This window comes from Artemia sp. Qi Xiang Cuo, chromosome 14, assembly GCF_049724085.1.
Source record: "Artemia sp. Qi Xiang Cuo chromosome 14, ASM4972408v1, whole genome shotgun sequence".
In the NCBI taxonomy this organism is placed as follows: domain Eukaryota; kingdom Metazoa; phylum Arthropoda; class Branchiopoda; order Anostraca; family Artemiidae; genus Artemia; species Artemia sp. Qi Xiang Cuo.
The window spans coordinates 11,754,855-11,777,163 of NC_142807.1; the positions used below are offsets into that span (position 1 = coordinate 11,754,855).

General features: G+C 35.0%; 1 protein-coding gene across 2 annotated transcripts in view; it reads right to left on the reverse strand.

Annotated features, from left to right (window-relative positions):
- LOC148944130 (uncharacterized) overlaps positions 1–22,309 on the reverse strand; it is a 58,105-nt gene that overhangs the window by 11,705 nt on the left and 24,091 nt on the right. Inside the window, exons 6-10 of one of the 2 annotated variants that reach the window (XM_089100430.1) lie at positions 21,151–21,312; positions 18,630–18,779; positions 14,568–14,738; positions 8,298–8,360; positions 3,184–3,224 (exon numbers count right to left, since the gene is read on the reverse strand). In XM_089100430.1, the coding sequence (XP_088956556.1) occupies positions 3,184–3,224; positions 8,298–8,360; positions 14,568–14,738; positions 18,630–18,779; positions 21,151–21,312 (587 nt within the window). The remainder of the gene's footprint in view (positions 1–3,183; positions 3,225–8,297; positions 8,361–14,567; positions 14,739–18,629; positions 18,780–21,150; positions 21,313–22,309) is intronic. The other variant, XM_089100431.1, reaches the window with a different exon arrangement.

The window sequence follows — 22,309 nt, forward strand, 5'->3', positions numbered from 1 at the left end:
AATTTCCTAAAATACAAATCCTAGTTATAGGAGCGTTGCCTCTCTTTCTTGCGAGCAAAACAATATAGGTTGCAAAAAAAAGAACAATGATATTTAAGGGTTAGGACACGAGTACTGAGCTGATATAATACTTATTAAAAAAAGACAATATGCATCTTTCGAGCAAAAAGCACAGCCTTGGTCGTAAAAAAAAAAAAGAAAAAAAAAATTATTTATGAACAATTTAACTTGTATCGCCACCCTTACCCTTGCGCAACTTCTACCCTACCACTACTATCATCGTCTCATATAACCTAAAACAAAGCTGCCAAGTTCCAAGATTGGGCACAAGGGACATATTTATTTATGTTTCTCCACCACTTATTACTCTTTTAGGAATAACAAACCAATTGCAACTAGAAGGTTATAGTAGGTCTGGCATTAAAAGTAAAAAATTGCGTTGGCCCCATCCTGGCTCTCCTGCAAATATCTACATTTTATAGTTTCCCTATTTTATCGTATATTTTCCGTTTTGTATAATAGTATAGGCCCGATGTGTCCATGCTTGGGTTCATATAGAGGGGGCCATCGGGATAGCGAACATCAAGTAATTTTACAGATTATTTGGAATCGTGGGTGGAAATTGGTATATGCCACGTTGCAATTTTATTAACTTTTATATTTATAGATAGAACCTTAAACTAACCATGGACTTAGAAGGACACCTTAGCTCAAGAATAATTTCAAAAATTCTGACAAAAAAGTTTTAAACCAAAAGATCATAATCATTTCCACCGCTTTACCGATGACACAAAGCCAAAGCAGTCGTCTCAAAGAGCGAATATCCCATTACTGTTTCCCTATACCTTAAAGTCAGTCTCACGGAGATTATGAGACGGTCAGAACTAATGCAGTAAAGCCAGAAGAGTTACTTATCTGGCAATTGTGTCTCCAGAGGAATCGTACCCAATTCTTATCAGGCAATTGTGTCTCCAGAGGAATCACACCCAATTCTTATCTGGCAATTGTGTCTACAGAAGAATCATACCCAATTTCTATCTGGCAATTGTGTCTCCAGAGGAATCATACCAAATTCTTATCTGGCAATTATGTCTCCAGAGGAATCATACCCAATTGTCTCCAGAGGAACCATACCCAATTCTTGTCTGGCAATTGTGTCTCCAGAGGAATCTTACCCAATTCTTATCTGGCAATTGTGTCTCCGGAGGAATCATACCCAATTCATCTTTACAAATAAAGCCGTGAAAAGATTTAATGAATTTAGCTCCGGAGAATTCATTTATGATCTAATCTTTCTTAGAGAACCCATCTCAGCCTTTCCAATCTTTCAGCACTAAAATGTGGGGAGTACTTCTTCACTCCAAGAGTATTTTAAAATCTAAACCGGCCAATCCTCAACAAGACCTGCATAAAGCATATTGCAGAACATGACTTCTACGTTTATGCTGGGGCTCCCCACAGTAACTTAATGATAATCCAGAGGATACAGAACAGGGATAGTAGGACAGGCTGTATCACTGTTAAAGACTAACTGTTACATTTAAAGGCTATGTTTCATATGGCGTCTGTCTTCTGCAAGTACACTCATTCGCTTTCTTCTAAGGAGCTTTATCTTCTTTTATCATCACTTCTCGGAAGTTAGACCTGATTATCAGAAGGAGGTAAAGCATAGGAAATAGTACATGAACAGCAGCTTTCTTTGGAGCTGTACATACATGTGAAAAGCCATTACTGAGGAGTTAATTCCAATAAAGTCATGTGTCCATTCTTTTGAGGAAGAATTAAGAAAAAAGAACCACAAAACAAGACGAAGTGGCTGGGTTATGGCTTGCAGTAGATTGTGAACAAACAATTTACCTGGTGCCGCAAAGAATAAAAAGAAACTTTTCATTTTTAGTAGACATTATTAATGTAAGACATAACATTTAGTGGTGTACCCATCCTTCCCCCTCTCCATTCTTTAAAATTTAGACTTAATATTCAGTGGTGCCACCCTCCCACGAAAATGCACTTTAAACATAGTTTTACATCGCGTGAGTCATCGCAAATTTAGTGAAATACAAATATTGTACAAATATGGTATAAATTATTTTACATCAACAAAAGGTATTGGGTAAAGAAACCGCATAATAATTCACTAAAAAACAAACAAGAATAGGAGAATACTTTCAGGTAAAACTCAAATTTTTTTTTATTCACAAGCTACATCATATAGTTAGTTGAACTTCAAAACTTGATCCCATAAAACATTGTTTATACTGTATTACAAAGTCTTTACAAATAAAATGTACAGCAAATTTCGTACAATGCCAAGTAAAACCACAGAATATAGTAAACCCTTTGAAAATAGAAAACAAATAAATCCACTAAAAATATGCCTTAAAACACCCTGAAAATTATGTCAAAAAAACAAAACAAAACTTTACAAAAAAAATTTAACTTTTAAAACGAGAAGATTTATAACAGATCAACTTTGTTGGTTTTCTTGAAGTAAGCTTTCATTATGAACTGTATATTAAATGTTGCTTCGGAACACTTTTAAGTTTATATGGAGGTTTGAGCGAAGCCAAACGACAGTCGAAACTCTAAGCCGCACACTGCAGCAAGCAAACAGAGCAGAAAAAGGCGAAATTTATCTTCCAAGATTTCTTCACCGGAGGGCCAAAGTCCAAACAAGGGTTGAAAACCTATACTTCATCAAAGTGAAGTATGGGCCCCTCTACAAGGGTAGAATGTCTTGGTGCAGGTCGGGCTATACAACAGCCATTTGTGAGGGCCGAAGGCCCGACCTGCCACCCATAACTGGTAGGAGGAAATTAGAAAAGCCTGCAAAGCGAGATTTTTGGACGCGAGTAAGGCAAGGTGTCATTCACCGGAGACGAAGGCCCGAGTTCCACGCGATCGGAGCCAGGGGTAGAGCCCAGTGCTAGCAAATCAACGGTCTCTGTACTAAACTCTAAGCACCAAGAATATATATATATATATATATATATATATATATATATAATCCAGAGCATCCTTTTTAGATAATATTAAGACAAAATATACGTAAACTAAAAAAAACGTATATATTAGAGTATATGGTATACTAATGAATTACTGACTTGAAACCAATTTAGCCCAAAAAAGTAGCTTTAATAAATTGAACTCAATAAACAATAAATAAAAGAGAGGGTAACTTACTTGGTCACCACCAGTGTTTGATGTAGCCCAATCCTTTTCACCTGAAAGATAAGACCCTAAGCTGTAACAGTAGAAAGCACAATCATATCCAAGGAAGCAAAAAAAAAAAAGGAACAAGAAAAGGTCAATAATCCTGAAGCATTACAATATATATGATGTTGTTGATGTTACTTGGACATTATATTGTTCATTGCAGGCACCATGCAGAACGAAGTAATGTACATTGAATCATCAAGAATACTGATGATGTTGATGCTAAACCTTGATTTTAATTTTAGCCACTATCATTCAGCTTGTTGCACCCTTTCAAACTCTATGAGAAAAACCAGAAAAAAAGAAGCAACAATTATTTACTAATAGTAACTGGAAGCAACTGAATTACCTCGCCTTTTATGTCATTAAAGCAATTACTTTTGAATTATTTAATTACAGGTTTAGTATGTACTCAATTCTATCCACATCAGCTCACTGTTCAGTACCACTTCATTAGTTTATTGATTGCTAAATGCAAAAAATGTTTTAAAGTCTTTCTGTATTGGTTTTTTATGCTAATATTGTAGAAGTTTATTTGTTTCCTTTTTAATGTTTTATTTCCTGATAAATTATTTGGTGTACATGTAATAATGAAAACATGCTTTAAGACAAAACAAATTTTGGATGCAGCTTTCCACTGATTTTTTTTTACCTACCCGTGTACATGGCCATCACATGACTTATACATAGATTATTTGAAAAAAACTACGTTTTCTAAAGAGTTAAAGAGGCTGAGTTACAAGGTCGAACCTTAAAACGTACAGGGATTAGGAGGCACAGTTGGGGGGCTACCACCCCCAAACCCCCGCTTTCGCAGCCTTTAAATATAAAAAAAAATTTCTTTAAACTGAAAGTAAGGAGCGACATTAAAACTTAAAAAGAACAGAAATTATTCCGTATATGAAAGAGGCTGTGCCCTCCTCAACGCCTCGCTCTTTACGCTAAAGTTTGACTTTCTCACAACTCTTTTTTTAAACAATAAAAACTTTAGCGTAAAGAGCGAGGCGTTGAGGAGGGCACAGCCTCTTTCATATACGGAATAATTTCTGTTCTTTTTAAGTTTTAATGTCGCTCCTTACTTTCAGTTTAAAGAAATTTTTTTTTATATTTAAAGGCTGCGAAAGCGGGAGTTTGGGGGTGGTAGCCCCCCAACTGTGCCTCCTAATCCCTGTACGTTTTAAGGTTCGACCTTGTAACTCAGCCTCTTTAACTCTTTAGAAAACGTAGTTTTTTTCAAATAATTTCTGCACGTTTTTGTACAGTTTATTACTTATTATTGCTTGACTAACTGTTAGCTGATCGTGTCAGGAGTTAAAGTTGGGGGGTTGCCGCCCCCCAAACCCCCCGCTCTTGAACATTCTTGTGTTAAGGCTTTTAATTCCTGAATACTCAAATCACGTCGTACAGGGTGCCTCCTAATCCCTGTACGTTTTAAGGTTCGAACTTGTGACTCAGCCTCTTTAACAGCCCCCCAACTGTGCCTCCTAATCCCTGTACGTTTTAAGGGTCGACCTTGTAACTCAGCCTCTTTAACTCTTTAGAAAACGTAATTTTTTTCAAATAATTTAAAAAAGAAACTGAGTTTCTTTTCAAAGTATATAAAAAAGTTGCTCTGATGGTGAATCGAACCCGAGTTTTCCGCCTGAAAGTCTGAAGTCTCAGCCGCTGGACTATACAAACACAATAGTAATTGTTGTTTAGCAAATAGAAGGTATTTTTGACGCAAGCAAATTCCCAAAAATCTTGATATGTGGTTTTTGGAAAACAGGAAAGGAGTGATCAGATTGAGCTGAAATTTCGACGATAAGCTCCCAGGCCCCAGGAAAGCTTATCCTCTAAATTTCAGCCCGATCAGACAACGTTAAAGGGGGGTTGTGGAGGGAAAAATTAACATGGGCTAATATAGGAAAACGAGGTTTTTCGTAAATGTAAATTCGGGGGATAATTTTTTCGGTCTGAAAATATCAAAAGGCCCTAACAGGTCGAATTCTGCTTCGAATGAGTCCTCATTCAACCGGATCCGTTGCCAACTGTGGCCTGTAGGCGTGGCTAAGAAAAAAAAAAGAGATGAATGTTAATTGGCTATATTTGTTTTTTTTGAAAACAGGTAATGAGTGATCGGAATGCGCTGAAATTTCGAGGTTAAGCTCCCGGGCTCTAGGAAAGCCCAACCTTTAAATTTCAGCCCAATCGGACAACGTTAAAGGGGGGCTGTGGTGGGAGGGTCCAAACTTCCGGCCCAGTTTACCCCATGAAGATAAAGTCGGAGGAGGATGAAATTTTGCAAGTTTCTTAGTTTGAGCTTGGGCTACAAAATGCAATTACCGCCGTCTCTCTGCGACCTCTAGGACCTGAAATCGCTTAACATTGTGGTGGGTCGCCTCTTTATAGAGGCACAAGTGTGCCTCCTTGATCAGCGATGACCAAGCTGCAGCGCAGACACTATACGTGTCCAGCAGCAAACTCTATTGCAGCAGCCAGTTTAGTAATTCAAACACAAAAAAAAGAAGTGAGGTGAAAAGAGAATGAGAAAATAAAATGACAACACAATTAATTTCACCGAAAACAGCTCAAAAAAGAAGGAGAAAAGGACAGCACAGGGGTGGTCCCTTTGATATATAATCATCAGTCTTTCATGAACAATTTGAGTTCCACAGCAGTTCTGAAAGGCAAAGCCAAATAAGTTTAATCACATAGCGACACTTGAGGGGAGGGAATGGTTTAGTATAATCTGACACAGCTTTTTGTTCATATTTTTGGGTAAGAAGGATCCTGGTTTTTCAAACTTAACGCGTCCTTCCCAATTTTTAACTTGGAGCATGTCCTTCGCCTGTTACTAAGAAACACCCAACATACCTCCCTTTCATTGTGCTCCAAAATGAGCCTGTGTGAAGCTGTATAAAGAACAGATACGTCCCTGTTTCATTCGTTTTTTTATTCAAGTATTTTAAATTTGTTATTTCATTTTTCTAAGGATACATCTTATAATTGTATAAGGTAATTCATCCAAATCCTGTGGTAGCACAAGGAATCGATGCTCTGTTTGGCAATACGGAGCCCATGTTCGATTCCTGTTGCCACAAAGTTTGGCAACTGGCCTGCTACCTGTTTCTGTAAAAAGACCCAGGTACGGAAAAGTTGATTAGACGCCTTCTGAACCATTAAAAGCTCTGCAGAATTGTCATCAATTGATATACGTTATAATTTTTAAATGCCTGTTTTCATCATCACACAAGTTATTTTCTTAAACATTTTACTTCTTACTACCTTTGAAAATAACTGTCTTTGCCGGATCTTAAGGATCGGCTGGAGAGACCATGTCACCGACGACGAGATTCATACTCGCACATGCCAACCAGACATCGCCTCCGTTGTGATGCAACGAAGATGGCGATACCTTGGACATATCTTCCGTATGCCAGATCATAGACTCCCTAAAATGCTCCTCAACTGGCAGCCAGAAGGCACCTGTCACCGAGGAAGACCAAAGAATACGCTCCGTAGATCGTACGAACGTACCAGAAGAGCCCTCCAGACGAGTCTCATCCCATAGTGGAAGAACATCTATGCAGCAGCCCACTTGAGGGAAGCTTGGAGACTATTCACTAATGCCCTGTTTGCCTCGGAAGGCACTAGAGGAACTAAGGTCTAAAGAAAGGTTTTTACTTTCAATATTAGCCGAAACCCATTGCTTTCTTTTGGTAATTTTCTTCTTAATATTTGTAAGATTGAATAAGAAAAAATTATAAATGTTCTGTTCACAAGCTCAGCCACAGTTTCTTGTAATCTAACTGGAACCTAAAAACTCATTTACATATGTAATGGCTAGTAGCATGGCCTATGGTAGATGTCACATGCAAGCCTAGCATGACAAGATGAGAAAAAACTCGAGAAGAAGAAAAAATGGGGATATTTACAGAAAGTGAAAATGAAATAAAATATTTCGGCCGAGACCTCCGCTCGGCCGTCCTCAGTGCCAAAAAGAAAACCTTAAAAATGAAGTCATTAAAATAAATTAAAAACCAAACTATAAAACCAACCGCTAGAAATTTAATAAATATACACCAATATTCCTTCCTGAAAGTCTTAAAAAATTTTGGATTAATTATTCTAAAGAGAAAACGTTTAAATGTATAAAAATTAAATCTCTATAAGAGTCCAGATTTTGGTCTACTATTTATACTTCAGGCAAAATGTTTTGATAAGTTTTACTCTATTGCTTTAAATTAAGGGTACGGGGGAAAAAATTAAAAAATATACTGTTTTGAATATTTGCATAATCTTTGGGTAGGACGGATGAAATTCTAACCTCCATTATGTTACAACCTTGAGTATGGAAAATATTAATCAACTATCCCCTTCCACATGCCCTGAATGTTTTATTTTAGTTCCCTTAACCTTCTGACATATCCCTGATACATCCTTTTGACAACCTTGGATGCAAATTGTGCAAGTGTCTTTCGATTTAGTTTAATATTCCCAAAAACATACCCTGAAGATCCAACATCTAACTTCTGAGTTTTTCCCTCGGATATTGCAAACTCTCTTTTGACAATCTGGATACACATTGTTTACTTGGATTTAGTTTTACATCCCCTCAATTTTCCCTCAGATTTTCAACTAAATACCCTAGTCTATTTCTGGGATATTGTATCTGTGCCATTTTGAACAATCAAAAAATTTGGACAATCAATTTGAAAAAATCCAACAATAAATGGGCAAATCAAGAAAATAAATCCGAGTTCATTTCAGTGAATTAATACTTATTTACTTGAATCAATTAATTATCAAGTTTTATCTGTCATGCTTAACCAGTGTGGTCTCAGAAATTATTTACGCCTAGAACCAACGAAATAACCTATTTTCGGGCTTCCAAAACTAGATCAACTGTGAGGAATAGTTCCATAATTGGTTCTCGATACGTTAAAAGAGTTACAGATGCTCACACACCACTTGTATTAAAGCTAAGTTTTTTTCATAATTAATGGTTTTTTGTATTCACAGAAAAGCAAGCGGGAACAATTAAGCAGCACATAGATGCATAACAAACAGATTAACAAATCCCAGCACATATTCAATACCTTGAAATTTTGTTTTTTGCAGTTGCCATTGATTTCTAGTATTGCTTGTGTAACGGTACGAGCCTTGAAAGCAGCAAAAAATGAAAAAAAGTTTGATCAACATAATGTTTATCAAAATTTCAGCAAAAACAGACAACTATAAGGAGGTCAATTGGGGAGGAGATGCAGGGAGCCCTCGCTTTTTGCCCTCCGACCTACATAAAAAAAAAAATTGTTGCATCTCCCTTGAAAAAAATACCCACTCATAATAAAACTTAGAAAAATTTTCCTACAACCACCCTTTCGCGGTTTGGTGCCCCTGGACAACCATGACAGGGACTAAAAGTCACTAAATTACTTAATATATTTGACAAGAGGAAAAAACTTGAGATCACTTCATGAGACGACAAACAATAGTCACCAAAATACGTTTTATTTCTACTCAAAACATGACAACATATTTCTTCCTCTTCTGCTAATTTGACCACGGAAGTGGTCCCTTGTCTGTATTAAATAAAAAAAACAAAACAAGTTTTTTAAACTGAAAGTAAGGAGCGACGTTTAAGTTTTAACGTCACTCCTTACTTTCAGTGAAAAAAAACTTCTTTTTTTTTAATTTTTGAACGTTTTTGAATTAATGCAGGTTTTGATTTTGGCTCACCGTGCATAATAAAAAAAAAAAATTGCATACTAATTTTACTTTTATTTAGTTAAATGGCTTTCTCGAAAGTTGTTAAATTTTATTTACGAACGTTTTTATTAGTAATAAATATACATAACTTACAAATTAACTTACGTAACGAACTTCTATATTCATATATTTTAAATAAGTATATTAGGGGGTTTGCCCCCTAGTCAGTACCTCGCTCTTTACGCTAAAGTTCGAATTTTGTTCCAATTCTTTAAAAATGACCCCTTAATCACAAAGGCCGTTTACAAAAAGTTAAAACAAATCTATTTAAAAAATCTTAACAAAACGAATCAAAAATTTTTTAATAAGTATTTTTGTTACTTTTTCTTACGGATCTGACAAAAATGGGGGGGGGCTTCAAAATCGTTAACCCTCCCCCTGCCGTTACCACGAACTGTCGAACTGTATAACGCAGTACGATCATTCCCTATCTCAACCATTATAAAAACCCGGACCGAGATGCAAGTGCTCTGGAGAACATGTAAACAACTAAAAACATAAGCGACATTCGATTTTTTCTCGAGTAGACAAGTCAGATTTCTCTTGAACGCGAAACTTGGCTTTAACATTGTACACTGACCCGCTAAACAGATTAAATGGGAGGAGCTGTTTGTACACGCCGTGGATGTAGTTCCAAAAATCACTGACCCGTGATCGTACTGTTATATTATTTATATACAGTGGTTACCACGAACTGTTTGACTGGCATGACCGTTTAATTTTCTGATGGCCCGATTACTTTCGATAATTCAACCAGTATGGAAATTATGACATGGATCGTCATGACGTTGAAAGATGACGATCATATTGAAATTGTGACTGACCGTAAACATTCTGAACTGGACTCGTTAGGAGATTTGGAAAATAATAGCCCAAGAAAGGGAAAAAGAGGTATAGCCTTGAGTACAGCTTTGGTAGTTTTGTACGAACATGAAAGATTTAATTATCGCTCAAGATAGGGTTCAAAGGGAGGGTTATATAGACTGAGAGTAAGACTCATGATGAACAAAAATATTCCAAGCGTTTTGCTATATATATATATATATATATATATATATATATATATATATATATATATATATATATATATATATATATATATATATATATGTATATACATATATATATATACTATCTTTATACGTGAGCAATAATTGTATATGTATGCGTGTATGTTCTCGAAAACGGCTCCATATTTTTGGGGGAAAACTGGCAACTTGAGATATTCTCGCATAAAAAAAAAACAAAAAAAACGATCTAGATAGGACAGAAGTCTGAGAAAATTCGTTCAGAACCTTAATTATGGTTTTTGCTAATTACGTCATGCGCTATAATAGTACATCATATATGGCATAATATAAGCATTTTCTTATATGATTTCATGAATAGCACAAATAAGATTGTTGAGTTTCCAACGCAACATTTATTTAAATTATATAATGTCTGTTGGAAGGCCCAAAAAACGAAAATTTGCAGTAGGAGTTACTATAGATGATGATTTTTTGGAACTAACTCCTGAACTATTAAACGTGATAAGACGTGAAATTTGACAAACTAGACCATCAACGGCGGGAGCACCAATACGAAAAGCTATAGCAATGACCACTGCTATACTTTGCAAAGCAATTAAAATCCAAAAACCTATCAAAAATGAGAAGAAAAATCAACGACATGGGTGGATTGAAGATATGTGACAATGACAATTAGAGCGTGTCAAAAAAGATAAGGAGCGGCAATAACACACATAGTTAGAAGACATACGACACCGAACAAGTGAGTGAGTCAAAAATGAAAATGAAGAGCAAAGACAAAAACGGTAAGAAGAAAAGCGGTGGCGTGTCAAAAATTAAAGCGAGTCAATGAATTTCAACCTGGACAGCGAGAATCACAACGCGTATAAAATTGAAAATGATAGCGATGATGATTGGGTTTTGGATTTTGAAATGGATAAGGTCATCAATGTCTACCATGCTTTTGAAAAAAAAAATATGGACTAGATAAATCGTGGGAAGAAAAAGAAGTTTTTGTCCCATACCCTGAACAATATTGTCTGGGTTTAGAAGACAAGCGACAATGAGAATCTATATATAGAAGCCTTCCGCGTGCCGACGCTTCGCGAAAATGTCTGTCTTGATGTTTTGAAAACAAGGCTCTTGTGGCTTTGTGGCAAAGATCAACCTTACCTCTTTGACTTAATTGGAAGAAAGATCATTTGAGGGTTATAGAAACAATCCACCCCCACCCCCCAAATAATCCTTTTATATTTATTTATTTGAAAACGGAGTTAAAAAGTTTGGGTATAAAATTTCTCTTTTGTGGTTCAAGCATACCCCCCCCCCCCGTCACACAAAATGCCACCGGCAATCCTCAATAATAGCTGATAAATAACTTTGCAAATAAATAATAATAACAAAATCCGATAATGAAAATGCCTCCTGCCAAATTTCCTGTTTTTATAAAACAAGCCACTTACGCCTTTTCGGCAAAGCTACGTTTAAATTTCCGGCCAAAAATAAATAAAAAAAGAAGAAAAAATCTATAATTGTAGCGGAAATTAGAACACGAATCATAGAGAAAAAAAATTACATCAAGCTTAATCAGGAAGTTCTTCCTTGCTACATACAGGATAGAATCGGAACTCCTTTGATTGTCAGGCCCAGCTGCAACTACTGCGCTGTAACAAGTATAATTGATTTTTCTAAATGCCTGTTCACAAACCTTTCACAGGGCAATTGCAATGGCAATTTTTTCAGCTATTAGGTCATACGCACTTAAGAAAATACGGACACAAATAATGTTAAACAATAATGTAAAAGCAATAATTTAATAAGTAATAATATAAAAAGTAATAATGTAAAACAAATGATAAGAATGGATTTGAAGAAAATTAGAACTTCGTGGTAGGGGAAAGACTGAAGCTATAGATAGAAGGGTGGAGGAACAGCGAGCACAGCTTTGTTGACGCCAGATAGCTTGGTTAGTAGTAGTTGTAATAAGCATTTAATTTGGACTTGGAAGATAATTCATTCACTTTTCTGCAGTTTGTGGTGTTCAAATTTTATTTGACTGAAATAAAAGCGAACGACGTCTAATTATGTCTTATTTTGTTTCATTGCTAGCCAGTTGCGCTTCAATTGTGAAAATCACAAAATAGGGTACAAAGATCACCCTGGAAGCCTCAAAGTTAGAGAAAGGGCCGTTGAATCAATTTTGCAAAAAAAGAAAAAAAACTTCGACAAGAGATTTGGGAAGAGAAGATCGTCTTTAAAAAGGGTACAAGGGAAAACATCATCGGAGATGGGGGGGGGGGGGACTGACAAAAGAGGACGGGGAAAATTTCCCACAGTCCCGGTCCATTTAGGGATGGTCCGGCTATTTAAAACTTCAGTATCACTGATTGATTCAAAATAGGTAAAACCTAGAACGCGATTCTTAATTGATTTACATGACAAACAGTGTCTTAAACCAGATAGAAACAGATATTAGGAAATTGATAGTCAACCAGGAGAAAAAATTGATTACAATGTGGTATATGAATTTCCTTTCTACACGCAGCATTGAAGAAATAAATGCTTCATAAATTAACGATAAATAAATGTCGATGAGCAACCTGAAAAAGAAAAAAAGAAGGCATGGAGAAAATCCGTCACACCACTTTCGGAGGTTCAGGTCTACCATAAAGTAAAAAAAAAAAAAAACATATGTTGCAATCCTTGCCTTAGCCCATGTTTAGTATGTGGGTTGGGGTCACTCTACTTAAGGCCCTTAGAAGCTTCATTACCCCAATTATTGAATCAAATAAGCTATTGTACAGAAAAGAAAATCCCGTACAGGAATAGAACTGAAAATTTTCTAAGTCCTACTCTATAACGAAAATAGAAATAAAAAAATAATAAAAGATATATAAAAAAAATAATAAAAGATATATAAAAAAAAACATTCAAATAAAATGAAAAAAATACATGCTGTAACCGTAATCATACAAGGATTTGCGTACAGTATAATTAGAAAACTATAGCAGCCCCTACAAAAACCACATCCCCCTCCAACAGCTTGTTAACGATAAGGCAGGCAAACGGCATCTTATTTGAACCAGATCCTACAAGGATTCAAGCTGCATGATGTGGACCAAAGTAGATCCTTAAAGTAGAACCAAAACCAAGAAATTTCCTAAAAAGAACCCAGCTTCTTGTTCAAGGAGGAACAAACAACAAGAATTTATAAAATTTGAAATAATTAATCCACATTCTTTTTTCTTAAGAAGGGGATAAATTCCAGACGCAATGAGGATAGAATGATCATAGAAAGTTCAGTAGAGCTTGGCCAACGCACTTCTACCATATTTCAACTCTTTTTTTTTAAATAAATCAAAAGTAAAGTTGTAGACTTAAACATCTTCTTTTAGTGTTTCCTTTTTTAGATTGTGCGCGCTTGTTGGTTCAAGCACTTTTTTTTTTTAGTGTTTCTTGTTTAAAATTGTGCGCGCTTTATCCGGCGTTCTTTTAGACATCCTTTATTATTGTAAACCGAAGACTGACAGGATCAATGCACTAAGGTAAGGCATATGGGGGTGATATTATTTATTTTAAAAGTACCACCTAACAGTATCTACGGTCAGTTTCACGATCAAGTTTATGAGAGCTGGTTGTTTTGACGTTTGCAGACTTCAGAATAGTTTTGTGTTACAAGAAGAATATAGAACATACTCTCGTAGTCTGTCCAATCCAGGTTATGACTTTCTATTTCTTGAATTTTAATAAATTCTAGCATTACAGAAAAAAAATGACTGAATGGTTGCTCTTTGGTAAATCAAGGCGAGACCAAAATAAAAAGATAAAGAATAAAAGAAATAGGCCTTTTTTCTCTTCTTAACAGAACTTAACAGTTTTGCAGTTAACGTTGATAGCAACGAATTTTTTTTTCGACGAGATCGAGTTTCTTCTTTTGACAATTTTCAATATTCGCTCGCCTTGAAACTTAAAAGTGTCATGGATATACAAGGAAATTTATTTTGTCCCCAGGAGTCAATATTAGGTCTATTCATTCCTTAAAACCACGATTCCCAAGAATTTTTCTTTTTGCTGTTTCAGAATTACTAGTTTTTAGGGCAGTAGCACTTGTTATGAGTGTTGCAATGTTAACACTTAATACATATCGATTTTTCGATTTTTAAAAAAAATATTTTTCGATTCTAGAAGTGATTTTCAGCACATGGGGACAATATAGGTTTTGCGCCGGCGAGGTGGATTGCCTCTCCCGAGCTACTCCCCTTTTTGGTCCCCCAAGACAACTATATCTTTATAGGGAAGCTACTTCTTCTTAAGCTGTTTGGTGCCGTTTATTTTTAGCTTATTATCTGCTTAATTTTCACCCACATCCCTTTTTTCAATTTCGACACCCGCTACCACCAAAACTGCATATGTAAGTTTTTCATCAAAAATGTAATTTCAATTTTTCCCAATTCTTTTATGGTATAAATACTTGTAAAGTCCCCATAAACCATTTGGAAAAATCATGATACATTTCACAGCCCTGGGTCCTTGAAGACAAATAAAAAATCAATTAAACATAAAATTAACAGTGCAATGTTCAATATCTACCTTCATCAAATCTCTGTTTTCCTTCACTTCGGCGGAACCCACCATCTTCTCCTCTATTTCTGGCGAACGTATCATCTTCAAAACGTACACCTTTATCTCTACCAGACTCACGTCGTTTTCCTTCAGGAAATTCTCCTCTCTCCCTAGGCTGACGTTTGAAAGAATCTCCATCTATAAAAAAATATTTTTTTAAAGGACTGGAGCTAAAAGTGGCTAGCACCAACAACAGAAACAGGAAAAAATAGCAATAACAGAATAGATGATGCGAAATCGGAAAAAATTAAAAATCGGCAATGGTGAATACAGTCTGATGAAAATCCCCTTGGGCCCATTAGGGTCAATTTCAATGTCACCAATATACAAATCTCTTCATAGATATATATATGCTTTTAACTACCTTTGTGGGGCTATGAAGCTACCTTTGTGGGGCTTAACTACCTTTGTGGGGCTATGAAGCTTTAGCAGCTTCAATCAAACTAATTAACCCAGTGAAGAAACTTACAGACACAATGTCAACTTTTAAGCTTAGTATCACGATCGGTTATCATGATAATAGAAAAGTTATTTCCCGAGAACACTAATTTAACTTAAATAGAAACTAATTTTAAGCTCTTTTACACAAAAACATAACTATGAAAAATAGAGACACCATCACGTAAACTATCGAAAGGGGGATCCCTACTCGTGATCGATATTACTAAAACGAAAATATATTAAAGGCAGGTAACTTTTTTTTAATAAGAAAGTGAAAAAAAAATATATATTACAAAAAGACTGATAAAAGCTCAAATGTTTCGGCTTCCCGTCAAGCCTAAACTAGCCTAAAAAACTATGGATATGACAAAGACGCTAAAAAAAAAAAAAAAAAAAAAGTGAAGTCAAGATATTCGGATTTTATTATTAGTAAAATTTTTCCTGATGAAAGCAAAGACCGAAGTTGAAACTTGAAACAAACACAAATTACTCTGTCACGGTTTATGAAACGTATTTTTTAAAAACTGCTCCAAACTAACTAGCTCGTGATATTTCCCCATGTTTGTATAATTCTGAAAAAAAAACAGCGCTTTACATTTAACACAAAATCGATTCAACAAAAGTGAAATAAAAACAGTAAAACCCATAAGTGCCCTTCAAAAACTAAATGAACTGAGCTCTCAATAACCTTTATTGGCTATAAAATCAATAACTTTTACAACTTTATTTCAACTCTCTATAACACTCAAGAACGCTTAGTTTTTAGTGAAGCGCTAGTTTTTAGAATTCTTAAAATATAAGGAAACATTCCTAGGCAGTTTGTTTGAAAAGGTTATTCAAAAATATGTTGCATAAACCACGAAGCAGTAATTTTTGTAACTTTTTTAGGTTTTAAAATATTGACAGTAGCCTTTATAAAAAGAAAAAAATCCCCCAACTTAGGCAAAAAAAAGTTATTGAACATGAGTTGTTGATCAAATAGGGCATTAAATATGGGGTTAACTTCACTTCTCTCCTAAGCTTTACCTTAAAATCAAGGATTTTCCACGCAGAGAATGTATTTATCCTTGGCATCTTTGAGGAGTTGCAAATAAAAAATTCATTTTTCAGTGGCATTACTAAAAAAACTTAAGATGTGCAAATTAACTCACAAAAATATGTGTTCTCATTATTTTTGCTTCTTTGACTTTAACATTTTAGGGAAACTGATAATTGGAAATGAATCGGCGCTTGAAAGAGAACACACATTTAAAAAAAATGTTCTATTCAAATTAAAACTTCTATTACCAAAGTCATAAGGTAAAACCGTTGCCACTGAGCTAAAGCGTCTCTTAAACAAGTCGTCTGTATACTATTTGCTTTTTCAAATTACGAGCTTATTACAGGTAGAAATTTAAGACAATAAGGTAGCCTAGACTTTAAAATATTCTTTTAATATTTAAATATTATAATATTAATAATATTAAATATACAAAAATAATATCAAACTATTATCGTCCGATGCAGCTTTTTAGTGCTGTTTTTCACAATAAATTTACAAAATAATAGCACAAAAAGTCTAAAATTAAAAGTTGTGAAGTAAGCCATCAAACATCTCTACAGTGCTGCCTGATAAATAGTTCTATCAGTGGCAATTGAGGGAGAGCATTCCTTTTCTCCATACTTTTGAAAATTTCCTTTTTGAAGTCTTTTATTAGGAGAAGGCACTTTTTGTATTTCATATATATATTAAACGAAAAAGGGAAAAAAGCACAAAGTGCAATTTTCGGTGCACCATAAAGCACTATATGATAAGTAGAATTTATAAACAGCGATTAAATATAAAAATTAGCTTTTGTATGGGCCCTTAAACAATTCTGTACCATACTGGAGTAACCTTTCCATTCTTCCCAGCCTCTCCATTCTTTGAATGGCACCCAAATTGCACTATTAGGGTGCCATATGGGACTTTATGATGGCGTAATCAAGTCAAATTTATAAAAAGCGATATAAAAATTTATAAAAAGCGATGAGATATAAAAATTAACTTTTATGTGGGCCCTTAAAAAGCTCTCTACCATGCTAGAATAACCTTTTAGTTCTGCTAGTCAGTAGACGGCTTATGAATAATATTAAGGGGGGCAGGGAGACGGGAATAAAAAAAGAAGGGGGATTGTAAAGCTCAGAACTAAGGTTTTAAACCACAGAGAATATGATAGCACCCTTTTCATTCTTCCCAGCCTTTCCATTTCTAAAATGGCAACCAATTGCACTTTTAAGGTGCCATATGGGACTTTATGACGGCGTTATCAAGTCAAATTTATATAAAGCAATATAAAAATTTATAAAAAGCGATGAGATATAAAAATTAACTTTTATGTGGGCCCTTAAAAAGCTCTCTACCATACTAGAGTAACCTTTTAGTTCTGCTATTCAGTAGACGGCTTATGAATAATATTAAGGGGGGCAGGGAGACGGGAATAAAAAAAGAAGGGGGATTGTAAAGCTCAGAACTAAGGTTTTAAACCACAGAGATTATGATAGCACCCTTTTCATTCTTCCCAGCCTTTCCATTTCTAGAATGGCAACCAATTGCACTTTTAAGGTGCCATATGGGACTTTATGATGGCGTTATCAAGTCAAATTTATATAAAGCGATATAAAAATTTATAAAAAGCGATGAGATATAAAAATTAACTTTTATGTGGGCCCTTAAAAAGCTCTCTACCATGCTAGAGTAACCTTCTAGTTCTGGTAGTCAGTAGACGGCTTATGTATAATATTAAGGGGGGCAGGGAGACGGGAATCAAAAAAAGAAGGGGGATTGTAAAGCTTAGAACTAAAGTTTTAAACCACAGAGATTATGATAGCACCCTTTTCATTCTTCCCAGCCTTTCCATTTCTAGAATGGCAACCAAATTGCACTTTTAAGGTGCCATATGGCACTTTATGATGGCGTTATCAAGACAAATTTATGAAAAGCGACTAGACATAAAAATTGGCTTTTAGATTAGCCCTTAAACAGTTTTCTAAGATGTTTTAGTGCCCTGCTAGAGAAAAAGAAAGGGAAACAGAAAAGTGGACACATTGGTGCTACCCATGCAAAAAGTGATTTTCCTTTTTGGTTTCGAAACCCAAAAGCGGTTTTCGGTGATGGCGATTCAAATGGTGTACTTTTTCTTTTGATAAGAAGAGCTTTTTCGAGAGTTTTTGGGATCTTTTTAAAAATTCCTGTAAATTTACATATTAAACATGGTTGCAACGACCACTACAATCAAGATTTTTGTGGTTGGTGTGGTTTGTTTTTTCACTTTAAGTCTTATTTAGAAATTACACCCGTTTTACAATATTTCCTTTTCAATTGTAAAAGACAGAGGTGTCAGAAATTATTTCAAATTCTTATCAGCTCATAAGATGCCAAGCCCCAAAGCTTTATGTTGTTTATATGGAACATTTACACAAAATCGAATGTGCTTTAACCAGATTCACTTCTTCCTTTATCTCTCTCACTATGAAGAAAAAAAAATTCAAGGAGTAATAAGAAAATCCCAAAACTTCTGTTTATTTCGAATAGACGTCAAATAAATATTCATAAAATAAATTGCCAACCTCCAGTACTCCGCCAATTCTTTGACTCGAAACCTCTTTGCGGACGCTCATCTCGCTTTGGCTCATTCCAAGTTGATTTTGTTGAAGGTTCTGCATCCCAACCACTTTCGGAAGTCTGTTGCTGTTTCGAATAACGGTCGAAATTAGGATCTTAAAATAAAACAAAAGTCACTCGATTATTCGTTTTGACTTTGATGTCTTTATTTATTCCGAGGCAAATTTCCACAGAAAACACAGATGACGGTACTTGTATGATATACCCCCTACCTAATATTCTTCTAATATATTTTTCTGACGCTCAGTCCTAATGAAACATACAAAAGTAAGATACAAATATAATGCTTTAGAAACAATTTGGGCTATATATTTGCAAATTGGGGGGGGGGGGTTAATTATAGCGAGTCAACATGTCAAATGAGTTAGGTACAATTATTCTGCATATTATGTAGTAAGAATTGTTTTCTGACTTCAAACTATCCAAATACTTTACCCTCACCCCCACCCCCCTAATGTGCAAATGTATAGCCCATATTATAAATTTTCCATCTATTCTGTCACTGCTCTTTGTCTTGTCTCACGCTAAACTGAATGAAATTAACGAAAAAAAACCGTTTCTATAGTGCGTCAATGAAGGAGCAACTTGAACGGTAGGGGGTTTATCATACAAGTACCCAGATGACTAACTATGACTAGCTATGACTGAACTATTAAGACCAATTTTTATGTTTTCTAGAGTAATATATCGTATAATTTACAAGTAATTTACTCAATTTTTAATTTGCTGGAAATACAATAAATTATTAGAAAAATTAGAAACACCACGTCGGCTTGCAGTTGATACATCTCAACTCTAAACTCTTCGACAGTCCGGAAAAGATAACAAATCCCCTAAGATGGGACAAAGCTTGTCCGGAATGGAAATAAAATAGCAAGTAATTTCAATGGATACCCTACTCATGCTATGTACAGATATGCATTGTATTTGATGCGAACAATGACAGAAGCGCGTACTCTCCTTCTCTGCATGGACTCTGCCACAATTTCACAGATTCTCATTCTTATTATCTTTGTTAAGTGCAAATGCATAGCCCTCGTTTAAAGCTAAAGAAAATCAATGAGAGTGTAAATTTTATTTCCCTGAGCGGTAAAATTTTCGCAGTTCAAATTATTGACTTATGAATAAAGTAAACATACCAATCGATGTCTTTTTTTATGCTCTTTGCAAACATAATAATCGTTTTTTCGGAAATGAATTTTACCCCCACTCTTATATATACCAATTCAGGGCATATATTTGTACATTAGGTGGGGGGGGGGGCAAATTTTATTTCTGAAGTAAATGGGAGGTAAGTTTAAACTTTACTCCCACCCAAACCCCCCTAATGTGCAAATATATACCCTGAATTGGTATATATTGGGGTGGGGGTAAAATTCATTTCCGAAAAAAATGATTATTATATTTGGAAAGTGCATAAAAAAGGGCATTGAAAAGGGCATAAAAAGGGTATGTTTACTTTATTTGCAAGTCAATAATGAAATACAGGATATTCCACCTGCAACCCCTTCAACAAGGACGCAGAGCTAGTTAATATTGAGAGCTTGTCGTTCAGATCTGGATGTTCACTTAGATGCAGAACATTAAGAATGGGCCTACGTATGTTTAAACAGCAACTTAGTGAAATTGGCCCCTAAAATAATTATACAGCATTCAATTGACTAAGATATTTTCCTGAAATCGTTTGGATTAATCCTAATTTTTGAGTATATGCTAACGAAGAAAAAAAAAGTTAAGACTCATTTAAGAAGTTTGATGCTAAAATCTTAAATGATGAAAAATTTAAAACTTTCTTGCTCAAATACAATTGGGCATAACTCGGTTATTACTTTTCGAAATAAGATTTTAATATTAATTCCACTGTAAAAACTATCATATGAAATAAAACTTTTGTGAAAAATTGGCTCCTAAATAATTATTTTGTATTCAATTCCCTGAATAATTTGTCTCTTTTTTGGGTATCAATCCATTCTAATTAAATTTTTTTTAGAGAATATTCGCTCATTAGATTCATTGGTCTTTACAGAATACGGAATATTTTGAGAATTATCTGTTGTTATTAGAGAGTATTTTATTCTAATGAAGGCGAGTTGAGTCGATCAAGTACTTAGAACTAGAACCTTGAGTTTGGAAAGTTACTTTAACTAATTTGGATACTGAACCAAATTTTGACTCGTAGAATCTATATCTTTATAGAACACTATTTAATTCAAAGGAAAATCCAGAAAAATTACCCTCTAATTCTTTTAAAAATAGAGGATAATATAATATCGAACTTCTTCAAAGTGGTACTAATAAGACTTCAAAAATCATGAGGCAGAAATCTGAAAATTCTTCAAAGATTTCGATGCAATTAATTTTTAAGATTGGACTCAAAATCGAAGCACAATACCATTCAATTGATAGGTGATAAACATTGCAGAAATAAAAGCAAAGAAGTTACCTCCCCCTTGGAACCAGTATTACCCTTTTTCTGGAATTTAGAATCAAAATTTCTTTGAAGCCGCTCATCTTGCCCTCGTTCATCCCATAATGGTTTTGGAGCTGGCAACTCGCTCTGAGTGTCTTCTGGAGTCGCTTGTCGTTTTGGACGGTATTCTTTCCCTGTTTGCTGGTCGACAATTGGACCTAAAAAAAAATATAATAAAATATTACCAATAGAACAGATCATAATAATCGAAAACCAACAATATCTGTTAATGATTAAAAACTAGATTAAATCGGTGTGTTTTAAAAAACTAGAACCAAGAAATCGAGGAAGAATCAGGTTTACAATAGGAAAAAAAGAGCAATTTTGGCATCGTCCTATTACTAATTTCTACAAAAGGAAAGAATCATGTTTGCAACCATACCTGGACACACAAAGATTGGTACGAGTGACTCTCCGGTCAAATCCTCTTACACCCACACAAGTTGGATTCGTTCCCAATAAACTTAAAAACAGAGGGAATTTGAGGTTCCTTTCAGAAAACCTGATCACTCTAAAAAGCTCCGGTCCAGCTTAAAGTTTCATTCTAGCTGGATTGTTCAATTTCTCGACGAATCACATGCAAGACCTCTCTTTAGTTCCGAGGTGCACTCATGGGTGAATCTCTTTCACCCAGACGTAGGACCTAAACCCCTTTAACCCAGACAATTGGGTTTTAACCCTTTAACCCAGACAATTGGACCCAGACTCTCACCCCTTTAAATATCAAATGCAGCTGATAGAAAATCATAAAAATAATAACATATGTTGTCTACAATCTAGACGTTGTGTAATCACACAAACATGGATTAAGAAAGAGTACAATTATTTCTATGGAAGAAACAAAGCAAGCAACAAAAACCGTATTTTCATCTTTTCATGAGTCATCTTTCAACAATATATTACGTCCTAAAGGTTCAAGACTGAAGCAGCTTAACCTTTGGCCGTAAGGGTTTTGGCAAATACATTCACTCAATCAATTTGTTATTACGGATACTGATGGATTTTCTCATATTTCTTTCCACCCGTTCGTGACTAAGTTTCCTTGTCCTTTTTTTTAATCCCAATTTTTTTCGACTTGTTCTAAGGCCCATTGGAGGCTTGACATTTTTAAGATGGGAAAAAGCAAGGAAGGGATACGCAAAGCAAGGGATAGAG